The 27,781-nt window shown below is 37.6% G+C and overlaps 1 protein-coding gene across 3 annotated transcripts in view; it reads right to left on the bottom strand.

Annotated features, from left to right (window-relative positions):
- The window catches only part of CLIC4 (chloride intracellular channel 4), an 82,847-nt gene that overhangs the window by 41,116 nt on the left and 13,950 nt on the right, over window positions 1–27,781 (bottom strand). For 2 of the 3 annotated variants that reach the window (XM_032633267.1, XM_032633283.1), the window contains exon 2: window positions 2,430–2,539. In XM_032633267.1, coding sequence (XP_032489158.1) covers window positions 2,430–2,539 — 110 coding nt within the window. Of the gene's footprint in view, window positions 1–2,429; window positions 2,540–26,148; window positions 26,208–27,781 lie in introns of all 3 variants that reach the window. The other variant, XM_032633273.1, reaches the window with a different exon arrangement.

The raw sequence follows: 27,781 nt of genomic DNA, 5'->3' as shown, positions 1-27,781 counted from the left end.
GAAGGTTGTTCCAAGCCTCACAGGGGCATATGAATACCACCAGCATAGTCACTAACACCGACTGAGCTTCAAAGAGAACATGTTACACAGTGCCAGAACTAGAAACTGGCTTGTTCTTATGGATGAAATGTCATTTAACAATAATTTTTTCAGAGCAGAGAGTGGGCTTCTAAAAAGCTCTCAGTAGAGTTCTATTGCTCTCCGCCAGTTTGTTCTGGGATCAGTACATTTCATCAAGAAATTAGGCAATTATCAGGAAAAGCAGGAAAATAAGCACTATAGGCACCAAATCTTTCTCCCCTACAGCTTTCTAAAAACAATCATATTTAAAGTTTTAAAGTTAAGAATATATTATGAAAGGTACTTTTTACTACAGCATGTTTTAGTCCTCTGTGACAACTTTATTTTATTTATACTGGTTTTTTTTTGAGCCAACGTTCACTCTCTTGGGGTACCTTCTCTTTGAAATCTTACTTAAGACTATATATATAAGCATGTAAACTCATAGAAAAGGTCTGGAAGGATGGTAAAGAGCAAACCTAAATGCAATTATCTCTGTGAAGGGGAACCTGATGACCAAGGTTAGGGATGAAGGGGACTCATTATCATGTACTACTTGTACACTTTTAACTGACCTTAAGAAGGATTTTTTTATATGTACTGTAGACCTAAGACTTTCAAAGAAAGCTAAAGAATATAGGCTCCAGTATTAAGTGTTCTCTGTAGATTTTACACAAAGCTCTAGGAAATAAACACACATCTTCTTTGAGTAGCAAATTTTCTAATTAGGAGGCCCTGAATCTTTCATCCTACTTCCCATGTGTCACTTTTTACATGTAGGGCACATTACTCCTAAACATATACAAATCCCCAAATATCAATCAACTTCCAAGAATAATGCCATCAACACTTGGTAAACGAAAAGTGAAACAGATGACTTAGAAACAGCCGTTATGAGTTCACTTCCTTTTCTGAACCAGATTCCCATTGTTTATGGTTCTATTACTGGTGTGCACCACAACCAAGCACTGTATTGAGCTGTTCAAAGAAGGCTTTTTCAAAGCATGTTAGTCAACTCACTTGCTCCAAGCCAAAAATGGAATAGGAGAAATCCATGTATTTTAAGACACACTAAGGGTGTGTTCTTGGCGGCACGGTCTATTTTTAGGAGTTATATTGGGAAACTCCCTTTGTGAATGCATGTAGGAAAAAAACAGTAATAGAAGGGTAACTATATAAATTATTTCATTCTTACAATATCTCTGTCCAATATGAGCTAGGTATGTCTTCAAATGAGCCTGTAGTTCTTACAATTCCCAAAGGCTTATTTCTACATTCATATATATAACCAAAGGGGTTCCTGGAAGACTTTATGGCTTATTTTCAATAAATAGATTTTAAGTCTGCAAAATCTCAATTAAGTGAAGTAAAAAATAAATTTTAAGGAACTGACAGGGGTCCCAGAGAATGCTAACCTAGAGCAGGGAATGGGATTACAGCTGTCAGGTAATTCTCACATTGTGATGCCCAGAAGGAGAATGTTCATGAATTCTGCTCCTCATCCAGTGATAGCCTGTCATTATTTTTTCTTGGACACTGCACATGTCTAATAAGCTTAAAAAATAAGTAGCAAAGCATTTTTTGCTTTGTGGCATTTGTGTCAAGAGGAATACATTTCCACTGCCAAATCCCAGATTTTCTATTGGTAAAAATGTTCTCAACCCTTGGTTTAAATCTTTTTTTTTTTTTTTAAGTATGAATGTTCTTCGCCTCAGACCTGTCTGCTAAGGGAGAATAGAAGTTACTGAGTAAAAAAAGCTTACTGCTCTCAGGGCTCTTCTCTGCCCTCTCCACTTTGGTCTGTAGAGAGAAAGTCAGAAACAACCCTTCACCTAGCAAGAACAATCACAGGGCCATAGATAACTGCTCTTATTCTTAATTGTATTTAACCAAATATGGTTAAAATCATATTATAGAAAACTCCTATTATGCTTTGAAAAGTAGATGAAATGAAAAAGACCACAGCAGTAATCAGCCTCCAAAAATCCCACTCTTGGTTTTAAAGATCCAGATTGTATAGGCCACGTGTCTACGAGCACATTTGAGAAGTCGTCTGCTTAGAAAGTTCTGCATAGTTACATGTTTATGTGTAAAGTCAAAGATTTCACTGCTTCTACCCTAAAACAGCTCCTGGTGCTGCTCTTGATGTTATAAGGTAAACATACAATAAGCTCCTAAAAAGACTGAGAGGCCACAAGCAATATACTTACATTGTGAATTATCCATAATACTTATACAAGTTAAATGTGCCCATGAATCAGCTGAACTTTAATACATTTCTTTATAGAACATATGCAAGCAAAGTGAGGGATGAGGAGAGGATCAAACTGAGAACATCAAGTTGATCCCCAACTACAACCAAATCTTACCTTTTCAGGTCAACAGTTGTGACACTAAACACAACTCCTTTGAGCCAAAGAATCATGAAGAGCCTCTGGGAAAAGGGGCAGTTTCCTATGCTTTCACCATCACTGCCAGCCTGGAAACAGAAATAAACATTAAAAAACAAGGCCAAAGTGATGATACACAAAACAATAGACCTTTTCCTGAATTTTAGTCAAGGGTACTAGGAGACAGGAAAAGTTGCATTGTGGAAGGAAGAAATTCAGGTCTTTCATTTGCCTCTTCCTCTTTTTTTTGTTTTGGCCACACTGCACAGCTTGCAGGATCTTAATTCCCTGACCAGGGATTGAACCCAGGCCCTCGGAAGTGAAAGCACAGAGTCCTAACCACTGGACCACCAGGGAATTCCCGCCTCTTTTTCTTAAAAATGGCCAGTCTAATATAGCGCTGTCCAAGAGCGCTATCTGCAATGATAGAAAGTACCTGAATTATCACTGTCCAATACAGTAGTCATTTGTGACATACGGCTAATGAGTACTTAAAATGTGGCTAGTTCAAATGAACTGAATTTTATTTACTTTTAATTAATTTATATTTAAACAGCCACACATGGCTAATGGCAACCTATTGGACAGCACAGGTCCAATCAATCCCTAGGGGGTACATATATCCTTGCGTCAGGGCAAAGACTATCATAGGTTTTATGAAACGTAAGTCATTTCTTGTTCTATGAAACAGTATTCTTTAGAGGGCAACATAAAAAGGGAAACGTGTGCCTCTCTCCAAAGGGTAAAATAACTGCCAATCTCCCCCACATTAAGCAAAATTATTCATGGGACTTCCCTGGTGGTCCAGTGGTTAAGACTCCACACTCCCAAGGCAGAGGGCCTGGCTTCTATCCCTGGTCAGGGAACTAGATCCCGTACGCTGCACTAAGAGCCCACATGCCGCAACTAAAATATCCCATATGTCACAACTAAGACACAGTGCAGCCAAACAAATAAATAAATATTTTTTTAAAAAGTATTCATTGGGCTTCCCTGGTGGCGCAGTGGTTGAGAGTCCGCCTGCCGATGCAGGGGACACGGGTTCGTGCCCCGTTCCGGGAAGATCCCACATGCCGCGGAGCGGCTGCGCCCGTGCGCCATGGCCGCTGAGCCTGCGCGTCCGGAGCCTGTGCTCCGCAACGGGAGAGGCCACGGCAGTGAGAGGCCCGCGTACGCAAAAAAAAAAAAAAAAAGTATTCATTATAAAAATCCCATACCCTGTTTACACATTCCCTCAGGGAACAAGAAAATAACAAAAGATATCTTTATAATAATTTATTTGTAATCCTACTTAATAAATGAAGCAGCTGACTTCCCTGAGCTCTACGATAACACAATTTTCCTAAAAATTAGAGTGGGACAAATCTTGAATTCCATCAAGTATGCCCCCCAAGTTTAAAAAGGAGGGAAGGGGGAGGAGGAAATGAAAGAGCGAGCAAGCAGGCTGGAAGAGAACATTCTGACACTCACTAGCAGCCAACACAGCCCTCTTCACCATAAAGTCTATGCATAGAGCCAGAAACTAACTTTCAACAAGTCACTCAAAGATGCTGGGTAGAAGTACTGTTTATTATCCTGAAGTAACTCTCAAAAACTTCAGAAGGCATTTCAGTAAAATGCTACATTAGTAAAGTCATTAATTCCTAAACTAGTGGGGAAATGGAGGGGAGTTAAAAAAAATAAAAGCAGTTACCTGATTAAATATAATACAGGGGACTCCCCTGGTGGCGCAGAGGTTGGGAATCCGCCTGCCAGTGCAGGGGACACAGGTTCGAGCCCTGGTCCAGGAAGATCCCATATGCCGCGGAGCAACTAAGCCCATGCACCACAACTACTGAGCCCACGTGCCACAACTACTGAAGCCCACGTGCCCTAGAGCCCCTGCTCCACAACAAGAGAAGCCACCAAAATGAGAAGGCTGCACACTGCACCGAAGAGTAACCCCTGCTCGCCACAACTAGAGAAAGCCCATGTGCAGCAACAAAGACCCAACGCAGCCAAAAATAAATAAATAAATAAATAACTTAGCATGTGCACTCTTCAGGATAAATCTGGAAAACGCCTTTGTATTAACTGCTCTCCTAAAACTCATGACAATTCAAATAAGAAGTACTGCCATGATTAAGTTTTTCCAAAGTCATAACAGCACTAGAAAATTGGCAGCTACTAGCCAGATGATGTTTTCATAAAGTAGAGTGAAACTGTGGAAAAACTCGGATGTCCAGTAGTCATAAATCAAAAACTCCCTCCTTTAATCCAAGTTGTACTAATAAAATTCCATTTCAACAAAGTTAAAGAATCAAAATTACTCTCTTCAGTATGAATTACAATAAATACAACCTATTGGTTCAACTGACTGAGGAGGTGAGGAGGATATTATGGTATAATGGAAAGCATACTACACTGGGAATCAGGGTATCTTATTCTGCATCCAGTTTTTATTAATGTTAAAAATGAACACATAGCATCTAAAAAAAGTATGCTTTTTTTTTACTGCTTCTAACGGTAACATATACACTCATCTTAAATTTTTTTATTAAATGAAATTCTTTAAATTCTATACTGCTTTAAAATTTTCAAAAATTTCACACACATGATTTCATATAATCCCAAAATAACTCTTTTTTACTCCTACCACTCTATTGCCCCTTCCCCCCCACCACTAGTAACCACTAGTTCGTGCTCTATATCTATGAGTCTGCTTCTTCTGGTTTATTCACTAGTTTGTTGCATTTTTTAGATTCCACATATAAGTGATATCATACAGTATTTGTCTTTCTCTGTCTGACTTATTTCACTTAGCATAACGCCCTCCAAGTCTATCCATGTTGCTGCAAATGGCAAAATTTCATTCTTTTTTATGGCTCAGTAGTATTCCATTGTATACATACATCACATCTTCTTTATCCATTCATCTGTTGATGGGCACTTAGGTTATTTCCATACCATCACTATTGTAAATAATGCTGCTATGAACATTAAGGTGCATGTATCTTTTTGAATTAGTGTTTTTGTGCTTTTTCAGATATACATCCAGGAATGGGACTCCTGGGTCATATAGCAGTCCAATTTTTAGTTTTTGGGGAAACTTCCATACTGCTTTCCACAGTGACTGCACCAATTTACATTCCCACCAATAGTGTCCAAGGGTTCCCTTTTCTCCACATCCTTGCCAACATCTGCAATTTGCATTCTTTTTGATGATCGCCATTCTGACCGGTGTAAGGTGATATCTCATTGTGGTTTTCATTTGCATTTCCCTGATTATTAGTGATGTTAAGCATCTTTTCATGTGCCTGTTGGCCATCTGCATTTCCTCTTTGGAAAAATGTCTATTCAGTTCTTCAGCCCATTTTTTAATCTGGTTGTTTTTTAATGTTGAGTTGTATGAGCTGGTTATATATTTTGTATATTAATGGATATTAACCCCTTATCTGTCATATCATTTGCAAATGTCTTCTTCCATTCAATAGGTTGTGCTTTCATTTTGTCATTGGTTTCCTTCACTGTGCAAAAGTTTTTAAGTTTCATTAGGTCCCGTTTGTTTATTTTGCTTTTGTTTCCTTTGCTTTAGTAGACGGATCCAAACAAATATTGCTGCAATTTATGTCAAATAGTTTCATGTGACTTTTAAGTTAATCTATATCAAAGGAAGCCACTTTATAAATTTAGACAGCTAATTTAGATAGAATCCATGCTAAAGGTAAAACTTTAAAACCTCACTTATCTATGTTTTCCTCTAGGAGTTTTATAGTATCTGGTCTTACATTTAGGTTTTTAATCAATTTGAGTTTATTTTTGTATATGGTATTAGAGAATATTCTAATTTCATTCTTTTACATGTGGCTCCAGTTTTCCCAACACTATTTATTGAAGAGACTGTCTTTTCTCCATCGTATATTCTTGTCTCTTTTGTCGTAGATTAATTGACCATAGGTGCATGGGTTTATTTCTGGGATTTCTATCCTGTTCCATTGAACTATAAGTTTGTCTTTGTGCCAATACCATACGGTTTTGATTATTATAGCTTTGTAGTATAGTCTGAGGTCAGGGAGCATGATTTCTCCCCCTCTGTTCTTCTCTCCAAGATTGTTTTGGCTACTTGGGGTCTTTTGTGTTTTCATACAATTTTTTAAATTATTTGTTCTAGTTCTGTGGAAAATGCCATTGGTATTTGGATAGGGATTGCACTGATCTGTAGATTGCCTTGGATGTTATGGTCATTTTAACAATATTAATTCTTCCAGTCCAAGAACATGGTATATCTTTCCATCTGTTTCTGTTGTCTTCAATGTCTTTCATAAGTGTTTTATAGTTTTCTGAGTATAGGTCTTTTACCTCTATTCTTTTTAAAATAAAAACCGAAACACTACAGAATGTCAGAGTTCCCCTACCCTTGAACCATTCACTAGTTATTCTTCTAGATTTTTATTTTCTATGTACACACTACTTTTTTCTTTTAAACGTGTGATCACACTATACAGCTTTTTAAAATATTTTATTCCCAAACTAATATAATCAACCCTCTGGAGGCTGTAATGCCCCCACCAGGATGGTATCAGAGAAGGCCAAAGAGGGAGCCAGGCTTTAAACCCTGCCAGCCAGTAATGAGAAACCCCCCTTTTTCTTAGTTGGAAGAGAGGGAAGCAGAGGGGTGTCAGAGGAGGAGGCCTAGTAGAGTAGTCAGGACTTTCAACATCAACCAGCTGTAATGAGGCCACCTCGACTGGGGTCTCAGTGGAGACCACATGGGGAGCTGGAACCCTCACCCCTGACCAACAATAATGAGGAGCCTTCCTACCTTGGGTATCAATGGAGGCCAAGTGGGGCACCTGGACTTCTATCTCCACTTGGATGTCTATGTCCATCTGGCTTCTCCTTCCCACTGCCGTTCTTCTCTCCCACCCCCCTCCAGAGCAATGTCAGAGAAGTCTTATTTGAGTGTCAGAGAAGTTTAAACAGAAAGTTTAAACAAGATCCAGAGTTTCACAACATAATAAGAAAATGTTAGGTTTCAACTGAAAATCCTTTGTCATACCAAGAACCATATCAAACTGAATGAAAAAATGCAATCAAAAGATGTCAACATCAAGATGACATAAATGTTAGAATTAGCTGACAAAGATTTTAAAGCAGCCATGATAAAAATGCTTCAATGAGCAATTATGAACAGCTTAAAATAAACATAAAAATAGCCTCAGCAAGGAAATTCAAGATGCAAAGAACCAGAAATTTAAGAACTGAAAAATACAATAACTGAAATAAAAAGCTCAGAGGGTGGGCTCAACAGCCAATGGAGAGGACAGAGAAAAGAATTGGTGAACTGAAAAACAGAATAATAAAAATTACCCAATCTGAACAACAGAAAGAAGATAGAAAATTTAATACTTCTTATATATTTCCATATTTTAATGTCATCTAATGGTCATTTTTGAAGGCTTCACTGTATGCTATTGACCCAACAATTTCATGTCTAGAAATTTATTCTATAGAAACACTTATACAGATGTCCAAGGATACAAGAGGAAGGAAAAATAAAGTGTTGTTTATAATAGCAAAACACTGGGGATCTCCCAATGCCCATCAGTAAAGGATTTGTTAAATGACATCACACCACCAGAGGGTGGAGTCAGGGCTAACCCATTCGGCCTTCGCTGGCATGGGTGGAAAACAGGACCATAGATTTTTCCTGTGGTGTTTGGAATAGAGCAGCTATTGTCTGAAAGTTTTCTGTCCTGCTTAGGCTGCCCCTTTTCCTGGTTTTCTGGCTAGAGAGAGCAGCCTTTTGTCAAAGTTTTTGTTATTGTTTTTTCTGTCTACAATTGTTGGGAGTTTCTGGGTTGCTGGGTTCTATAGTGCCAAGTCTGGGATGTATGAAGCAAAAACCCAGGAAACTCGCCACCACCAACTAATCCATCTTCCCAGAAGTGGAGGTTTCTCAGATATATTAAATTTGAAAAGCAGAATTAATACAACGGATTATTACTAAACCATATAATGCCATTTCCAGCAACATGGATAGACCTAGAGATTATCATGATAAGAAAAATAAGTCAGAAAGAGAAAGACAAATACCATATGATATCGCTTATATGTAAAACCTGAAACACAACACAAATGAACATATCTATGAAACAGAAACAGGCTCACACAGAGAACAGACTTCTGGTTGCCAAGGCGGGGTGGGGGGGAGGGAAGGAGTGGGAGTTTGGAATTAGCAGATGCAAACTGTTATATATAGGATGGATAAACAACAAGGTCCTACTATACAGCACAGGGAACTATATTCAATATTCTGTGATAAACCATAATGGAAAAGAACATGAAAAAGAATATATACATGTATAACAATAATTTTGCTGTACAGCAGAAATTAACATAACATTGCAAATCAACTATATTTCTATAAAATTTACAAAAATTAAAAAACAAAATTAAAAATATATGAAAGGTGATATATATACATAAAGTAGAATATTATTTGATAATAAAAAGCAATACATTACTGATACATGTTATAACTTGTATGAACTTTGAAAAATTATGCTAAATAAAAGGAACCAGTCACAAAAGGCCACATATTATATGATTCCATTTATATGAAATGTCCAAAATAGGCAAATCTACAGAGACATAAAGTTGATTAGCAGTGGCCTAGGGCTGGTAGAGGGGAGGAAAGAAAGGGGAGTTGGGAATGATTGCTAATGGGTAAAAGGTTTCTTTTTGGAGTGATAAAAATGTTCTAAAATTAGACTGTGGTGACGGTTGCATAACTTTGTGAATATACCAAAAAAACACTGAATTGTACACTTTAAATGGCTGAACTGAATAATATCTGAATTATATCTCAGTAAAGCTGTTTTTAAAATACATAGACTCAGGACTTCCCTGGTGGCACAGAATCTGCCCACCAACGCAGGGGACACGGGTTCAAGCCCTGGTCCGGAAAGATCCCACATGCCGCGCAGCAACTAAGCCCGTGCGCCGCGACTACTGAGCCTGTGCTCTAGAGACCATGAGCCACAACTACTGAGTCCGCGTGCCAAAACTACTGAGACCGCGTGCCACAACTACTGAAGTCTGTGCATCAGCCTGTGCTCCGCAACAAGAGAAGCCACCGCAACGAGAAGGCCGCGCACTGCAATAAAGAGTAGCCCCCGCTCGCTGCAACTAGAGAAAGCCCGCGCAGCAAAGAAGACCCAACTCAGCCAAAAATAAATAAATATATATATATAAATTTTTTTTAATCTTATAAAAAAATAAATAAAATACATAGACACAGATTACAAGTATAAATATCACATACTGGACAAAATTTTAATTTGCAATACATAGTTTTTAAACTATAACTTCATATTACAGAAAACATACGTGTCTATATTTCTTAAAAATTAGAAAATCCAAATAATCAAAGCAAAAACATGAACAATACCACTGACAGAAATAACCACCAATTCCAGACAAATAATGAATCTTAGCATTCATTTAGGTTTTGTTCTTACAAAAGGGGTAGTTTTGTTTAATTTGCTATCTAGGGTTCTTCTCATACACTCACTGTTCCGCACCCTTCCCCTGCCCCACCTCTGTTGTAATTCTTGAATTGCCTAATACCAGTATTTATTCAGAAACTACTTGATTAACTCCTACATTGCAGAACAGGGGTCAGTGGTAGGTGCCATAAATATTTTAATGTTTTACTAATTCAAGGTTAAGGAACTGCTCACTTAGAAAACCCAGTTTAATCAGTTTTCAGAATAGTCAGATTTTAAAACACCCTAGAGGGGCTTTCCTGGTGGCACAGTGGTTAAGAATCCGCCTGCCAATGCAGGGAACATGGGTTCGAGCCCTGGTCCCAGAAGACCCGACATGCCATGGAGCAACTAAGCCTGTGCACCATAACTACTGAGCCTGCGCTCTAGGGACCACGAGCCACAACTACTGAGCCCACGCACCTAGAGCCTGTGCTCCGCAACAAGAGAAGCCACTGCAATGAGAAGCCCATGCACCGCAACCAGAGAAGGCCCAAGTGCAGCAACAAAGACCCAACGCAGCCAAAAATAAATAACTAAATTAAAAAAAAAAAAAAAAAAAAAAAAAAACACCCTAGAAAGAGAGCGTTAACTTGGTCCTCTTTATTTCTTTGTGTTTAAGGGACTGGGGGTGAGGGATGACTATGACTAGAAGAGAAAGAGAAGCTGGGACCTGAAGGTAAGAATGGGCTTCTGACCATTAACTTATCAATATTTTCCTTGACATATTTTCAAGGGAATGTATGAGAACAGTGTGTAGCTGAAAGAATGAACTTTAAAACTTTAAGAGCTCACTTACCTTTAACGTTGTTTCTATCTAAATTAGCTGTCTAAATTCACAAAATGGCTTCCTTCGATTTAGATTAACTTAAAAGTCACAAAACAACACAATAAATGGGGTGAAGTCACCTGGCTTCTATTATCTATTTCTTCAGAGTTTTTGCTAAACATGCTGGAACCAAGGTTTAGAGTCTACACGTTTAATAAGCTGTTATCCTTCTACAGGGTCTGCAGAGTATGGAGGAAATAACAATGTTTAGATTAAGACATCTGGATTTGAATCCTGACTTCACTAAGTATTAGCTGTGTGACCTTTGGTAAAATACTTAACATTGTGAAACTTACGTGATATTATGAGGATCAAATCAGTTAAGGTACACACAGTTCCTGGCACATGGTAAGAGTTCAGTAAATGTTACCTGACGTTAAAGATACTTCATGCACAGAACTCAAGGCCTAACAACAGGTTCTTCAGTTCTAGCACTGTCATTAGAATCCCTAGGTTACATCATTTAGAAAATAAGAGAGGGGAATGAATCTAAGTATTTTCTACGTTAAGTTCTTCCAAATGACATATATTATGCCCTAATGCTTTAAGAAATATGGTCTATATAAAGTTTAAATAGTCCACTAAATGGAGTGAAGCAAAGATATCCTCTATTTGAGGTGTCAAAAATCTCTGGCCATGTAAAGAATGTATCACTGTTTCCTGGCCATAACCATATCATAGAAATAATTCTATAAATAAAGCAAAGGATATGTAATGGAAGAATTACCGTATCCCAAGCTCTGCCTGGGATGTATTTTATGTAAATAAAAGACAGACAGGCAATGACAGGACCCTGAAAAGACCTCAGTTGCTACCATTTTCTTGTTCAGTATCACCAATTCATGAAGTCTACTCTCCAGAAGAGAGCCTGTGCAATTAAGAGAACTGATTAGTTCGAAATTACATAAGGATTAGATACCAGGCTTAGATGAAACTCCAGGGTAGGCTGTTAGAGTTCATTTGAAACATTTACCATGTTGAAGATGAACTCTATACTCTCCCAAAACAAGCTCTTCACATGTGTTAATCTAGTTAATCCTTATATCCTCTCACTCAGCAGAGGATGATGGTTAAGAGTTAAGAGCCAGACTCCCAGACAATTCCAGCATTTCCTAGCTGTGTGACTTTGAAAAAGTGATTTAACCTCTCTGGGCCTGTTTTTGTCTTCTATAAAATGGGAACAGTAACATGACCTACCTCACTGGATTGTTTGGAAGAACTGAATGAATTACTATATTAAAGGGCTTAGAACAGCACAATGCTCTAAAACAGGGGAACAGGGAGGGAATTGTGCATTGTATACACTTTCATACTTTTTGATATTTGTACCATGCACGTGAATCTTTCATTTAACAACAAAAAAGCAAGCAATCAAAAACCTTCCCACCCTAAACATATGAAAATTAAGTAAAACACAAGTTATAGAATGAATGTGGAAAAGCCCTGAAAACGAAAGACACCTACATAGGAGCAGGATTCTAGAACTCTTAGGATACATAAAAATCCATAAGGAAATGGGTTTAAAACACAGATTACCAGGTCTCACCTCCAGACACTGATTCAGTATGTCTGTGGTAGGGTTCAGGAATCTGCAATTTTTAACAAGCACTCCAAACAATTCTAATTCTGATGCATTTGATAGGCAGACCATATTTTGGTAAACACTGACATGGAGGAAAAACAGGCCAAAAAAAAAAGACTGGAAAGATGTTTACTCCATGGTTAAACTCTGAATTCCTCATGATGCCTTCTGGACTCTGCTCTTTGTAAGCCAGCAACCTAGTCACCATTTGTTGGGGTCACATTTGATAAATAACAGCCTCCTCTCATACTCTTAAGTAATGCCACACTATGCTACCTTGCCTCACACTTGGCAAAAGCCAAGTTACTTAAACCAAACTAGCCTAGAGCCCCTTAAAACCTAGACACTCAAATTCAAGAACACTCTCATTCCACAAAAACTAGGAAGCAGAGGCAAGTACCTTTTAGTGCAAAACAATATAACATTAATGTTTCTTTATTTTTTATTTATTTATTTTTTGCGGTACGCGGGCCTCTCACTGTTGTGGCCTCTCCCGTTGCGGAGCACAGGCTCCGGACGCGCAGGCTCAGCGGCCATGGCTCACGGGCCCAACCGCTCTGCGGCATGTGGGATCTTCCCAGACCGGGGCACGAACCCGTGTCCCCTGCATCGGCAGGCGGACTCTCAACCACTGCGCCACCAGGGAAGCCCCAGCTTATCTTAAGACCAAATACAATGTCAAGGACAATTATGATGACCCAGAGTCCTTTATAGATCAAGTCCTTTATGCTTGCTGCAGGATGGTTATATCTGGTTTTAGAAGAACAATTATAAATTTTAATTAGTATATTATACTGTTAAGTGATTTGACTTGTCAAGAGAAAAAAAGAAAAGATACTGCTGTGATTTAGGGATGAGAACCAATACTTGACTTGCAAAATAGGCTGCATTTTTCACTGAGAAACTATATAACCATGGGTAAATCACTTAATCTCTTTGGGTCTTAGTTTCCTATTCTGGAAAGGGGAGGTTGAGGGGTATGATGGAGACTGATTTACAGAGTTAATAACTGTTATGCTGTAATACAAGATATATCCCTACTCTTAGGGAATGCACACTGAAGTATTTAGGGGTAAAGGGCTACAATGTACACAACTTACAAGAGAAAGAGTAAATAACAAAGCAAATGGGGTAAAATGTTAACAATAGGTAAACCTGGGTAAAAGGTGTCTTTGTACTGTTCCTATTCTTACAACTTGTCTGTAAGTTTGAAATTATTTCCAAATAAAGTTTTTTTCAATTATTAATCTAGTTTCCATTCTAAATAGTTTCTAACTATATTAAAACCCACTTTTTTAATGTCATTTATGTATTATCTCCAAGGGCAGATAAGTCTTTTTTAATTAAAATTTTTATTTTTTAATCATTCATCAACCAAGTGAGGACCTACACTAAACAATGAAAATCCAGTGATAAACAAGAAAAGACATGGTTCCTGCCTTTGTATTACCTGTGGTCTACAAAGTTTAATCTGAATAATTAAAAAATTTGAGAATACACAAAGTAAAAATGTCACTATAGGATACAGTGAAACTCAAAATATACCCCCCAACTTTACCACAACTGTAATAATACTTGTTTAGCATTTTCTCATAAACATCCCCCAATAAATCATGATTTTGTGAGTTTCAGTCTTAAGGGCTTGCCATGTCTCCTCCTCTGAGTTGGTGATTCAACTTATAACAGGAGACTTGATGTTCTCTTGCTTTAGTCTAAATCACTGTGAATTGAGAAATCATTTAAAACTATACAAATATGTCTCTTCACTTTATTCTTAAATTTTAAACAAGGAGGGAACAATTAAAGCACAGCCAAAATTTATCATGCTTACCTATCTGAAATAACCCACTAAAATCTATAGTTATTACTAAAGTCATCAAGATGCAAAGTTATTTGAATGCTGTTAGAAGAAATAGCTAAGATACACAATTTAGCCAATTGTTTTAGCTAAATGTCAAGGTTTAGTGAAAAAGCTCTCCCACGACTATCCACAGTTAAACCTGTCAAATGGGAGTGACAATTCAATTCCAGTAGTTTCAAACGTTGCTTGTTTCTGTTTCCTTCAGTAAGTGATCAAATTATGATTCAACTAAATAGCTAATAATTTAATTTTTTTTAACTTGTAAACATGTACAATAGCCTTTAAAAATGAGGTCTTGAAAAAGGTCTCTCTCCTCCTTTCCTATTGCCTTCCCCACCAATATCCTTGAGTGTCCATACTACTATTCCATTATCCCCTCCCATTCATCCTGTACAATAGTCAACATAAATCTGGACACTTTTGTGACTAAAATCACATTATCCTCCATCTGAAATGCCCCTGCTGCACCTGCCCTTCTGGTCAAGCTCAAGCCTCTCCCCCAAGAGAACTTTCTAAATCACTCTAGCCCAAACCAATTACCTGTCCAATTACCCGCCCAGCTTTGCAAACCCTGATGTCAACATAAATCAGCAGAGGATCTCGTTAAAATGCAGATTCTTATTCAGCAGATCCAGGGTGAGGCCCAAGATTCTACATCTCTTAACAAACGCCCAGGGAACAGCAACTCTATGTTATTTTTTAAAAATTAATCATGGGGGCTTCCCTGGTGGCGCAGTGGTTGAGAGTCTGCCTGCCAATGCAGGGGACACGGGTTCGTGCCCCGGTCCGGGAAGGCTGGGCCCGTGAGCCTTGGCCGCTGAGTCTGCGCGTCCGGAGCCCGTGCTCTGCAACAGGAGAGGCTGCAACGGTGAGAGGCCCGCGTACCGCAAAAAAAAATAATAAAAATAATAAAAAAATTAAAAAAATAAAAATCATGACTTGGCTTGTGATCTCTTAAATCACTACTGTGAATTATTACTTTAATATTCATATCTCTGCACTGTATCTCCTGAACTAGACTACAAACTTATCGACACCCCATACTTTTTTTTTTCTTTCTATAGGACTTCATCTACTGCAGATGCCTTACTATTTATTAGCTTTCTGTCGATTACTAACAGTGAAAGCCTTTGAATTACAAAAAAAGGTTATCAGTATAGAAAAAACTTATTAAGTTAAATCTTTCTGATTTAATAAGTTTTCTCAAAAAATTTAATTAGGTCTCCAAATCACCTTGGGATAGAGCTAACAAACCACAGAAGCCACACAGCAAAATCTGATAGTTGCCTGCCCAAGATCCAGTCTCCCCTTTCTTTTGCTGATAGAACTTGCAACTTTTTTTTATCAGGAATCCATTCCTCCCTCCCCCAAGTGATACAGGAGATGATAACCCAATCCCCAATTCTAGGGGTAAATCCTGACTGATTCTAAGCCAGTCATGATAGTTCCAGTCCTCTTGCCAGTGACAGACCTACTGTAATCATGTGACTCAGTTCTAATCGACAAAACAGTCCCCTGAGAAAAGTTTCTCACTCTTAAGATAAAGACAGCAGAAGAAGAAACCCTTCGATGAGAAAACTGTGGCTGATGTGGCCAACTTGATACTGCCTGAGGCTGCAACCAATACCAAAAGAGGACAGACCCAAAAGAATCACAAGGGAGCCAGTCTTCCTATTAGACTTCTTTCTTAGATATGCTGCCTTAGTGGTTCAAGACAATTTGGGGCAAAGTTTTCTGTTACTTACAATCATAAGTATCCAAACCAATATCTCTATTTGTCTCCAATTAAGACTAGCAGGAAGAATGAAAATATGTAAGTGTGGTAAGGAATGAAAAAAGAAAACTCTCAATATAAGTGAAAGGAGATATAATAACCAGGGCTCTGGTTTGTTTACAATTAATTCTATTTTCATAGGCTGCCATTTAGACTTCACTCTAGGATTTCAGTAGTCTGTGTAGTACTTGCCACTGAAGTTCAAGCTATGGGCTGTATTTCCTCATTCATAGAACACCTTTTATATACCTCCTTGCCTAGGACCCAGATATATTTATTCAACATTCAATACATATTTACTGAGGACCTCCTGTCCTCCCAAGCACTGGGAGCTGGCATTGGAGAAACAGCTGTGAATGAGACAGATAAGACCTGACTTCATGAAACCTTCATTTTTATGGAAGAAACAGATAATAAATATATCAAGTTAAAAACTTTAAACTGCAATAAGTGCCTAAAGGGAAACAAAGTACTAAGAGAGATGACAAGGAGCACCTACTTTAGATAAGATGGTCATAAAAGATCTCTTAGACCTAAAGAATGAGAAGAAGCCAGCCCCGCAAAGAGCCAGTATGACTAGATTGCTGTAAGTACTAGAGAAAGTGGTATTGGGAGGGGCCAGATCATGAAAGACTTTCTAGACCAAATTAAGGAGTTCAAACTTACATTCACAGAGGGAATAATTTTTCATTCGTTTAACAAATGTTTACCAAGTACCTACTACGTAGAAAGAAATCATTCAACACAATGGTTAACAGCAAGGATTCTGAAGGCTGAGAGCCTGGGCTGATATATGGGTTCATCTTAACCACCTGTATGATATTGGGCACTTAACCTCTCTGGAACTCAGTTTCCTCATATGTAATATGGGAATAATACCTACTTCACAGAATTATTATGAGATTAAATGTTAATATATCAAAATCTCTTATAATATTGCTCAGCATGTGGTAAGTGCTTGGTAACAAAGTATGTGCCAAGTAGAGAATATATTCCTTACTTCACGGAGCACGCACATGCTTGCATGCGTGTGCGTGTGTGTGTGTGTGTGTGTGTGTGTGTGTGCGTGCTGGGAGGGGAGAATATGCCACAGAATGGGATAATAGGATACCCCTGAAGGGTTTTGGTGGGTGGAGGTATATGAAGGTAAAATCGGATTTCAATTCTAAGACAATAAATAACACTTGCTACCATATGGAAAACAGGTTGGGGGCATGGAGCTGATGAATAATGGAAGCTGGGATGCCTACTGTAATAGTCCCAGTGGAATGTGGCTTGGATTAGGTAGAGGCAATGAAGATGGAAAGAAATGCATAGATTAAATTGAACTGGGAAGGGTATAATCCTAAAGAGTTGTGGATGGTTTGGATGTGGTAACTGAGGGAAAGAAAGAAATCAAGTACCTCCTAGATTTCTGGTTTGAGCAACTAGGTAGAGAAAAGCCTCAAGATGGAGGTGAGGGTTTGTCTGCCTATATTTTGCTGAAGGAGAGAAAGAGAAATCCCTTTAAGAGATAACTACAGAGCTATAATCTTGGCTTGAAAATATTTCTCAGGTGTGGGAGGTTACAAACCAAAATTAACATTGCTTATATCTCAGGACAGACTTGGGGAAAGGTAGAAACAGGGGTATTAACTTTATAGACCTCTGTACTGTTTTGTTTTTTTTTAGATTTAAGAAAGTTTTTAAAGAAAATGTTTATACATGATAATCTTATTCCTGCCCCAATCACTGTCAAAATATTAAGCTGTTTAAATACGACAGCATTTTTTTCAAGCACTATGAAGAATTCAAAAGAAATTCTGAATACAAAGCTGTTACTGAAAAACTACTACTGGAAATAACATAGGGAATTAATGACAGTTGAAAAAGATTCTACTAAGTACTACTTTTGTTCTCTGTTACATATTTGAACTGTATGCTGAAAATGAAAACAAAGGCTCTAATCCATACTAAAATCAAATCTGAAATGTCTCAGCCAGAATCGTTTGTTAAAACTAAGTGCCAGATACACAACGACCGGACTTTCCATCTAAGCACAACAGAACCATAATGGAAAAAATAAGCTCTGCTGGAATGTTTACATTCACTCATCAAAAGCCTAAAATAGGAGGAACAAAGTCTATTATCTCTTCAGAACAAATTATAACCCATATAACTAAAAATACTGCACGATAAGAAAGGAAAAAAAGATAGCCAAAGGTATAACCCTTTTTATTGTCTGGATCGACCTTGAATCTACTCCCTATAAGAATCAACTACAATAAATGAAAATGCTGCCAAAATTGCCTGTAAACAAGTTAACAGCCAGTGTTTAATTTAGCAGCTGATTTCTCACTCAACATGCACTATTTGAAAGTGCTTTATACAGATATATTAATCCTCACAATACCCATATGAAGTTAGGTATTGTTTTCCTCATATTTCAAACAAGGAAACTGAGATTTAGAGAAACTGAGTAACCTGCCATAGGTCACACAACTGAGGAGTGGTGAAACTGAAGTCTGAACTCTAAGTCCATGCTATTAACCACTTTTACAGTTTCTAACACCAAGATAAGAAGGAAATGCTGGAACTGTACCTGTTAGTCTCATGATTTGTGTGGTACAACCACCAACTCACACAGATGGACATGACTATTATCAAGTAAGATAAGTTACCTGAACCACAACCATTACAATGTGATCCAGAATTGTTATTTAAATTTTCTAGCAGCCATATTTAAAAAAAAAAAAAAAGTGAAATTAATTTAAATATTTTATTCAATATATCTAAAATATTATCATTTGAACATATAATCAACATAAAGTTATTACATTCTTTTCTTTGTACTAAATCTTTGAAATCTGGTATATGTTTTATACTTAGAGTACATCTCAATTCAAACAAGCACTTAATAGCCACATATGGCTAGCCACATATCATACTAGACAGCACATAGCTAGAGAAAAAGCCTCTGAAAAACAAAAACTAACGTATGTCACCAAGACCATGTACTAAAGGTCACGTACCTGACTCATCAACTCAACATTCAAACTCTCAGAAATTATTTACTCTTATTTCAAACAAACTTTAACAAGTTTGTTTATCTGGCTTACCCAAACCACAAAAGATTACAATAGAAAATTAAAGGAAATGGGCTGCATCAATAGAGAACAGTTGACAAAGGAAGATAGAAAACACACAGAAACATACATGCACCCATGTATGCATACACACAGGAGATTCAAAAAGCACAACAGCTGAGGCCATTTAGCAGAAAGGCAAAAATAGTCTTACATACCTCAATAGTTCCTTAGGCCATCACTGCATTACTGAATTTGTATTCAGAATGCTGACAATGACAGTTAAATTCAGCATTTTAATAAGTCAAGGAAATATTAGTATACTTTAGAAATATTTTCATTTAAAATCAATTTGAGAACTCTATACTATTTTTGCAAATATTCTATAAATCTAAAACTATTCCAAAATTATAAAGCTAATTTTAAAAATCAATTTGAAGCTTTTAGTATGGCCAAGTAGTTCCCATAAGATCAACCCTTTGCCCCCATAAAAATGATAACATCTAGACAAAAAAAAAACCACTTGGGGTGAACTACACTGGAGAATGAACAAAAGCAAGCAGATGTTGGATGGAGTTGATACCTGCAAGGGAAATACACTGGACAAGTTTCCCCAATTTTTATCTTTTAACCTTGTGCCTTGCAGGGCAGCTAAAATTCCAATGAACGATTCACAGTCCTGCTGGCTTGAAGAACCAAAGGACAGAGTTTAGAGAAACCATCACCACCAGAAAATAATGTCGAACACCACAAAAAAGAGAACCAGAGAGGGGGAGCCCTAAAATCTGCACAAAACTCTCTCCAGATATCTGGCTGATCCCTGGCGTACATATGCACAGGGCAGATTCCAAGTAGGCCAACTAAAAGAACTGAACTGAAATTTGAGCTGCCACCCACCAGAGGAGAGAGAGTTTTTCAGTTTGAGTTCAGGAGAGGGAGAGGGAGAGGGAGAGAGAGAGAGAGAGAGAGAAAGAGAGAAAGGAAGGAAGGAAGGAAGGAAGGGGAAGAAAGAAAGAAAGGAAGGAAGAACGAAAGAAAGGGAAAGAGAAGGAAGGAAGGAAGGGAGGGAGGGAAGAAAAAGAAAAGGGAGAGAGAAAGAGAAAGAAAGATAGATCAATACTCTTCAGAAGAACATAACAAAATCCAAAGTTTCCACTGATACAACTTATTATCATTCACAATATCAGAATACAATCCAAATGATTCCCCATAAAAACAGGAAAACATGACCCATTCTCAAGAGAAAAAATAGTCAAGGAGATACATGCTAAACAGACCTAGATGCTGCATTTTGCAGACAAGGATTTTTAAAACAGTTATTATAACTATGTTCAAGGACACAAAGGAAAATAAGCTCATGACAAAGAAAGATAGGAAATCTCAGTAGAGAGAGACCACAAAAAAAAAAAAAAAATGTAAAATTCTAGAATTAAAAAATGCAATATCTGAAAAGTTTTAAAAACCACAAGATGAGCTTAACAGTAGAATAGAGTCTATGAATGTGAAGACAGATGCAAGAAACTACTCAATCTGAAGAAGAGAAAAAAACAAACAAGTGAAAAAAATCAACAGAGCCTCAAACACCTATGAAAAGATCAAAAGGTCTATATATATATATATATATATATATATATATTTTTTTTTTTTTTTTTTTTTTTGGCGGTAGGCGGGCCTCTCACTGTTGTGGCCTCTCCCATTGCGGAGCACAGGCTCTGGACGCGCAGGCTCAGCGGCCATGGCTCACGAGCCTAGCCGCTCCGTGGCATGTGGGATCTTCCTGGACCGCGGCACGAACCCGTGTCCCCTGCATCGGCAGGCGGACTCTCAACCACTGCGCCACCAGGGAAGCCCTCAAAAGGTCTATATATTTAAATAGAGTCTCAGAAGGAGAGGAGAGAATGAGGCAAAAAAATTTCAAGAAATAACAGTTGAACTTTTCCCAAATTAAGACAAATTTACAGATTCAAGAAGCTTCATTAACATCAAGTAGGAATAATATAAAGTAAGTCACACCTAGGTATATCATAATTAAAATGCTTAAAAAGCAAAAAGAGACAATCCTAAATGTAACTAGAAAAAACAACTACACTGCATACAAAGGAATAATGATTCAAATGACAGCTGAATTCTCATCAGAAATAATGGAGGCCAGAAAACATGGAACTACATTTTTAAAATACTGAAATAAAAACAACAACAAAAATCACCCCAAAATCTTACATCCCACAAAAATGTCTTTAAAGAATGGAAGTGAAATCAAGACATTTTCAGATAAAACTATGTAGAATTTGAATGTGTGACATTTAAATGAGTTAACTTCAGGAACACAGAAAACTAATTAATGTTTATTATATTAAGGCATGATTGTATTATTTAAAAAAAGAAAACAGGTGCCCTTTACAATTACATATTCTCACTTTGGTCACATAGAAAAAAATGTATCTCAAACTTTTTCAATGGCTAAGCCTCATTCTTTTAACATCTTCTAACCAAAGATAAACTCACTAACTGCCGGTGTTCCCTTGCTTATCAGCTGAAGACAAATATGTTAGAGCAGGTCGGTGAGCGAAATTCTTGTGCAAGGCAAAATCCAGCAGCCCACCTCCCCTAAGGGCAAGTTAAAAATATACATGCTGTAGTATAAACTAAATTCAGAAAGAGTCCTAGGAGAGAAAGAAAACAATTAAGTGTTCAAAAAATACTCCTCCTCCCCAATCTGTGCTTACAGCAACTACCTAACTTTAGCGTAAGAGCTATTGCTCTTTATCAACAAGTTCCCAGACCAAGCAATTTTAACTAGAAATTCCATCAAGAGGTCAGCAGTAGAGTCAAAAATTTCTCCCTCTGTAAAGAATCTAAATTCTCCAGAAAGTTTTTAAAGAGATTACACTTTAGGTAAATAAAAGGAAAATGAAGAATTCAGAGGATAAATGAGATTTGTGAGGGACTTTAAAAACAATTACATGGGGACTTCTCTGGTGGTCCAGTGGTGGAGTCTGTCTTCCAATTCAGGGAACGTGGGTTCGATCCCTGGTCGGGGAACTAAGATCCCACATGCCACAGGGCAAGTAAGCAAGCGTGTCTCAACTAGAGAGCCCGCATGCTGCAAACTACAGAGCCCACGCACCCTAGAGCCCGCGCACCACAACGAGAGAGAAAACCCGCACGCCACAACTAGAGAGAAGCCTGCACACCACAATTAAAGATCCCGCATGCCTCAACAAAGCTCCTGCGTGCCTCAACAAAGATCCCGCATGCCTCAACAAACACCTGATGCAGCCAAAAAAAGACAATGGTTATGCACAGAAAAATGGCTATAAAGATACACATTACAGCACTGGTGGTTTTTTTCTTAAGCTATTTATTTTTGCAGTTTTTTTTTTTGTAACAGCTAATTTACAATATTGTGTTAGTTTCAGGTGTTCAGCAAAGTGATTCATATATATATATATATATATATATATCAATATATCAGATTATTTTCCATTATAGAATATTACAAGATATTGAATATAGTTCCCTATGCTATACAGTAAATCCTTGTTGCTTATATATTTTATATATAGTAGTGTACATATGTTAATCCCATACTCCACCCCTCCCTTTCCCCTTTGGTAACTATAGATTTGTTTTCTATGTCTATGAGTCTGTTTGTTTTGTAATATATAGATTCATTTGTACTATTTTTTAGATTTCACATAAAGTGATAGCATATAATATTTGTCTTTCTCTGTCTGACTTACTTCACTTAGTATGATAATCTCTAGGTCCATCCATGTTGCTGCAAATGGCAGTATTTCATTCTTTTTTATGGCTGAGTAATATTCCACTGTGTGTGTGTGTGTGTGTGTGTGTGTGTGTGTGTGTGTGTGTGTGTGTGTGTATACCGCATCTTTGTAAACCAATCATCTGTTGATGGGCACTTGGGTTGTTTCCATGTCTTGGCTGCTGTAAATAGTGCTGCTATGAACACTGGGGTGCACATATCTTTCCAAATTAGAGTTTTCACCTTTTTCAGTTATACGCCCAAGAGTGGGATTGCTGGATCATATGGTAGCTCTATTCTTAGTTTTTAAAGGAACCTCATACTGTTTTCCATAGTGGCTGCACCAATTTACATTCCCACCAACAGTGTGGGAGGGTTCCCTTTTCTCCACACTCTCTCCAGCATTTATTATTTGTAGACTTTTTGATGATAGTCATTCTTACTGGTTTGAGGTGATACCTCATTGTAGTTTTGACTTGCATTTCTCTAATAATTAGCAATGTTGAGCATCTTTCCATGTGCTCATTACACTACAGTATTGTGTTTTTTAATTTAATTTTTATTTTATATTGGAGTATAGTTGATTTACAGTGTTGTGTTAGTTTCAGAGGTAAGCAAAGTGATTCTTACACATATACATATATCCATTCTTTTTCAGATTCTTTTCTCATATAGATTATTACAGAATATTGAATAGAGTTCCCTGCGCTAAACAGTAGGTCCTTATTGATTATTTTATATATAGTAGTGTGCATCTGTTAATCCCAAACTCCTAATTTATCCCTCCCCACTACCTTTCCCTTTTGGTAATCATAAGTTTGTTTTCAAAGCCGGTGAGTCTGTTTCTGTTTGTAAATAAGTTCATTTGTATCATCTTTTTAGATTCCACATATAAGTGATGTCATATGATATTTGTCTTTCTCTGACTTACTTCATTTAGTATGATAATCTCTAGGCCCATCCATCCATAATGCAAAGGACATTATTTCATTCCTTTATATGGCTAATATTCCATTGTATATATGTACCACATCTTCTTTATCCATTCCTCTGTTGATGGACATTTAGTTTGCTTCCATGTCTTGGCTATTGCAAATAGTGCTGAAATGAACATTGAGGTGCATGTGTCTTCTCGAATGATGGTTTTCTCCAGATATATGCCCAGGAGTGGGATCGCTGGATCATATGGTAACTCTATTTTTAGTTTTTTAAGGAACCTTCATACTGTTCTCCACAGTGATTGTACCAATTTACATTCCTACCCTATAGTGTAGGAGGGTTCCCTTTTCCCCACACCCTCTCCAGCATTTATTATTTGTAGACTTCTTTTTTTTTTTTTTTTTTTTTGGCCACACCGCGCGGCATTCAGGATCTTAGTTCCCCGACCAGAGGTTGAACACATGCCCCCTGCAGTGGAAGCGCGGAGTTTTAACCACTGGACTCTGCCAGGAAAGTCCCTATTTGTAGACTTTTTTTTTTTTTTTTTTTTGCGGTACGCGGGCCTCTCGCTGTTGTGGCCTCTCCCATTGCGGGGCACAGGCTCCGGACGCGCAGGCTTAGCGGCCATGGCTCACGGGCCCAGCCGCTCCGCGGCATGTGGGATCTTCCCGGACCGGGGCACGAACCCGTGTCCCCTGCATCGGCAGGCGGACTCTCAACCACTGCGCCACCAGGGAAGCCCCACTGATAAATTTTATTGGCTCCATTTATATTTGTTTTCTAATAAACTGCTTCCAATTATGAAAATTTAATTATCTGGACCTGATTTTGAAATCTCAAGTCTCAACTTTCTGTGTGGGTCTAAACACCCAAGACTCAGGCTACTTTGGGTACATAAAATAAATCCAGACTAGAATGTTCATCACTTCTAAGAAACACACCCACTTTACAGATGAGAACAACAACTTAAACCTGATCTTTCAGTTATATAATTTGAAGATTCTTGACCTCTAAACCAATCTGTTATTAAGTTTAGATCAATGGCTATCTATCTAGTGAGCAGCTTAGTCATAAAACCTAAATTACAAGTCTCAACTTCAATAACTGAACACTATTTTTATTTCTGGTATTTTACTATGAGTTAATATGGAACACAGTACCAGAAACAGACTTAATACTCTCTTACTTGCTTCTATTCGCAGACTACAGATACCAATTTGTCCCAAAACGTTAATAGATACTTACTGAATTGATGAGTTATCTCCTATATGACAAGATTTGTGTTAGGTGAGAAATAAAAGATGAAGAAAATAATCCCTGACCCCTCATCTCCTGGAATTCACATTCTAACTGGAACAATGATATGAAGGAAAATGATTCAGATGAGTGACAGAACATGCAACTGCACAGTGCTCCAGACAGATGGTAGGAAGGGTCAGCTCTGCTGAGGAAGCACAAAGATCAGAGAAGGATTCAAAAGATACCTGAACTAAACCTTGGAGAGCATTTGGTTTCATGAACTAAAACCCTTGAAATATGTTAAGATAAACTTTTTACAGAGTTAGTTGTATTTTAAAATATTTCTAATAAAGATATGCTATAAAGGTAGATCATTCTTCTCTTCAGCAGCATAGTACATTGCTAAGTGCCTGAATGTTTTGGCATGCTTACAAAGGGCTCTGTGGAGGAGCACAAGAGCTGAAAACATTTATTGTGGGTAAGAATGCTTTGGGGGGACTTTTAAAAGTCCTTATTGAGGGGTTTCCCTGGTGGCCCAGTGGTTGAGAGTCTGCCTGCCGATGCAGGGGACACGGGTTCGCGCCCCAGTCCGGGAAGATCCCACATGCCGCGGAGCGGCTGGGCCCGTGTGCCATGGCCACTGAGCCTGCGCGTCCGGAGCCTGTGCTCTGCAGCGGGAGAGGCCACAACAGTGAGAGGCCCGAGTACCGCAAAAAAAAAAACAAAAAAAGTCCTTATTGAGAACGACCTGTGCTTTTGGCCAGAAATGGGAGATTCTTTCATTCTGTTCTACTACAATACCTGTACTAACCAACCAATCAGAAGAATCCTAATTACTACTTGGCCACACTGAGATCTGACTTAATGGTTAAACACCAAATAAACCAAGAAGATACTAAGTAAAACAGATGACAACAAGACAATAAGAGTCTAGCCTCACAGTAAAAATACGTGTGAAAAAGACTTAAAACTAACTAAACAAACAAACAAAAAATAGAGATAGGAAAATAACAAGAGGGTCAAGAAACTAAAATATTTATTACACTCCCTCAAAAAGAGGCTTAAGCGCGAGTTCCCTGGTGGCCTAGTGGTTAGGATTCCAGGCTTTCACTACCATGGCCGGGATTCAATCCCTGGTCAAGGAACAGAGATCCGCAAGACCCGCAGCGCAGCCTAAAAAAAAAAAGAGGCATAAGTAACTATTCCTTATACACAAATCAGAATAGTTTAAAGTTATGTTTGCTTAAAGGAAGATTCCTTATTAAAAAAATTCTTAAGGGACATGGAAGGCTGACCATAGGACTAATCAGTTTGGTAAGCTTTTAGTGAGCCAAAAATTAAAGAAAAAATCCCAGATCCAAAAGCACTGGCTGATCTCATTAGCTCTGCTTAAGAAACTTTATAGATGTGACTTCACTCCTGGAATACACATCTATATTTAGTTTATACCTAATATGGATAAAGTCCTGAACTAACAGCCATTTCCTCTCTCCACAAAAACAAACTTCCTTGCTTTTTTTCTGTCAACAATGCAAAGATTAGTGTAGGCTCCTCTGAAGGGAGAGGTTAAGAAAAAAAAAAAAAAACAGGAAAACTAAAACTAACAATTTAATACATGATTTTTGTTAAACTTGGAACCGTTTGACACTTCTAAATTGGAAAAAACAATCCTAAAATCAAATATGTGATATTCAAGTCAAGTCCCTCGACAAGTTTATAAATAAACCCTTAAAGTACTTTTAAAAATACTAATTAACCAGGCCCCCAAAATGCAAAGAGATGAGGTAATGGAAAGTTTACAGTTTCCTTTCAAATTTAACCAAGAGAACTGGAAGCACCAAACTCATTTAACAACTATCTAGGCTCACTGGTTGTTAGTGTTTTCGAAATATTCTTAAACATTCTCTGAATTCTTTCTTTTTTATTTTTCAGGGTGACTGAAAACAGCAAATAGTGAAAACAAAACTCTGTTAGGTAAAAATTCAAGTTTCAAACAGAGAAAAAGAATATAAACAAATAAAAAAGCTCTTAGCGGTTAAGAGTCAGTCTCTCTGAATCACAAAGACCTTGGTACAAATCCCAGTACTGCTACTTACCAGCCCTGTGAGCACATACAAGAAATGACCTAAACCTCATGTGTAAAACAGTACTGATAGTTCCTATTTCTGAGTTTATGTGAGGATTAAATTACCTAACATATGTAAAGGATTAAATTACCTAACATATGTAAAGGGCTTGGCACACTGTGCCTGAACCACAGTAAGCACTCAATGCTACCTATTATCTTACGACTATTACTCTGACTTTAATAGGAAAACAAAAACCTACTGCTCATTTTTATACACCAGTGTACTCTATCTTATATAGGAATAAATTAAGTAGTTTCAAAACGCTTATAACATTATAAAATGAAGGATTTTTAAGTCACTTTATGATCCTTACATCATCTATCAATTACAGCCATGCCAAAGTTTACCAAAAAAATCAAGGAACAGTGAAATGTAGTAGCACAGGGAGCTAAGTGAAACCTATATATATGCCAAGATCCATAAGTCAAAAGTACTTCTGCAGAACCACTAGATCCTATATGTTTTAGATTATCCCTCTTTATTTCTTTTATGCTCTCACAGAAAAGAATAAGAAGAAAAAAAGAAAAAGAAGACAAAACAAAGAAATAAAAAACAAGAAAAACACTCCTGATAATAATGGACTCTCAGCTTTAGCTACAAGTCCAGAAAGAGCTGCTG

This window comes from Phocoena sinus, chromosome 1 (genome assembly GCF_008692025.1).
Source record: "Phocoena sinus isolate mPhoSin1 chromosome 1, mPhoSin1.pri, whole genome shotgun sequence".
Taxonomy (NCBI): Eukaryota; Metazoa; Chordata; class Mammalia; order Artiodactyla; family Phocoenidae; genus Phocoena; species Phocoena sinus.
This window is presented reverse-complemented; position numbering and strand designations above follow the sequence as displayed.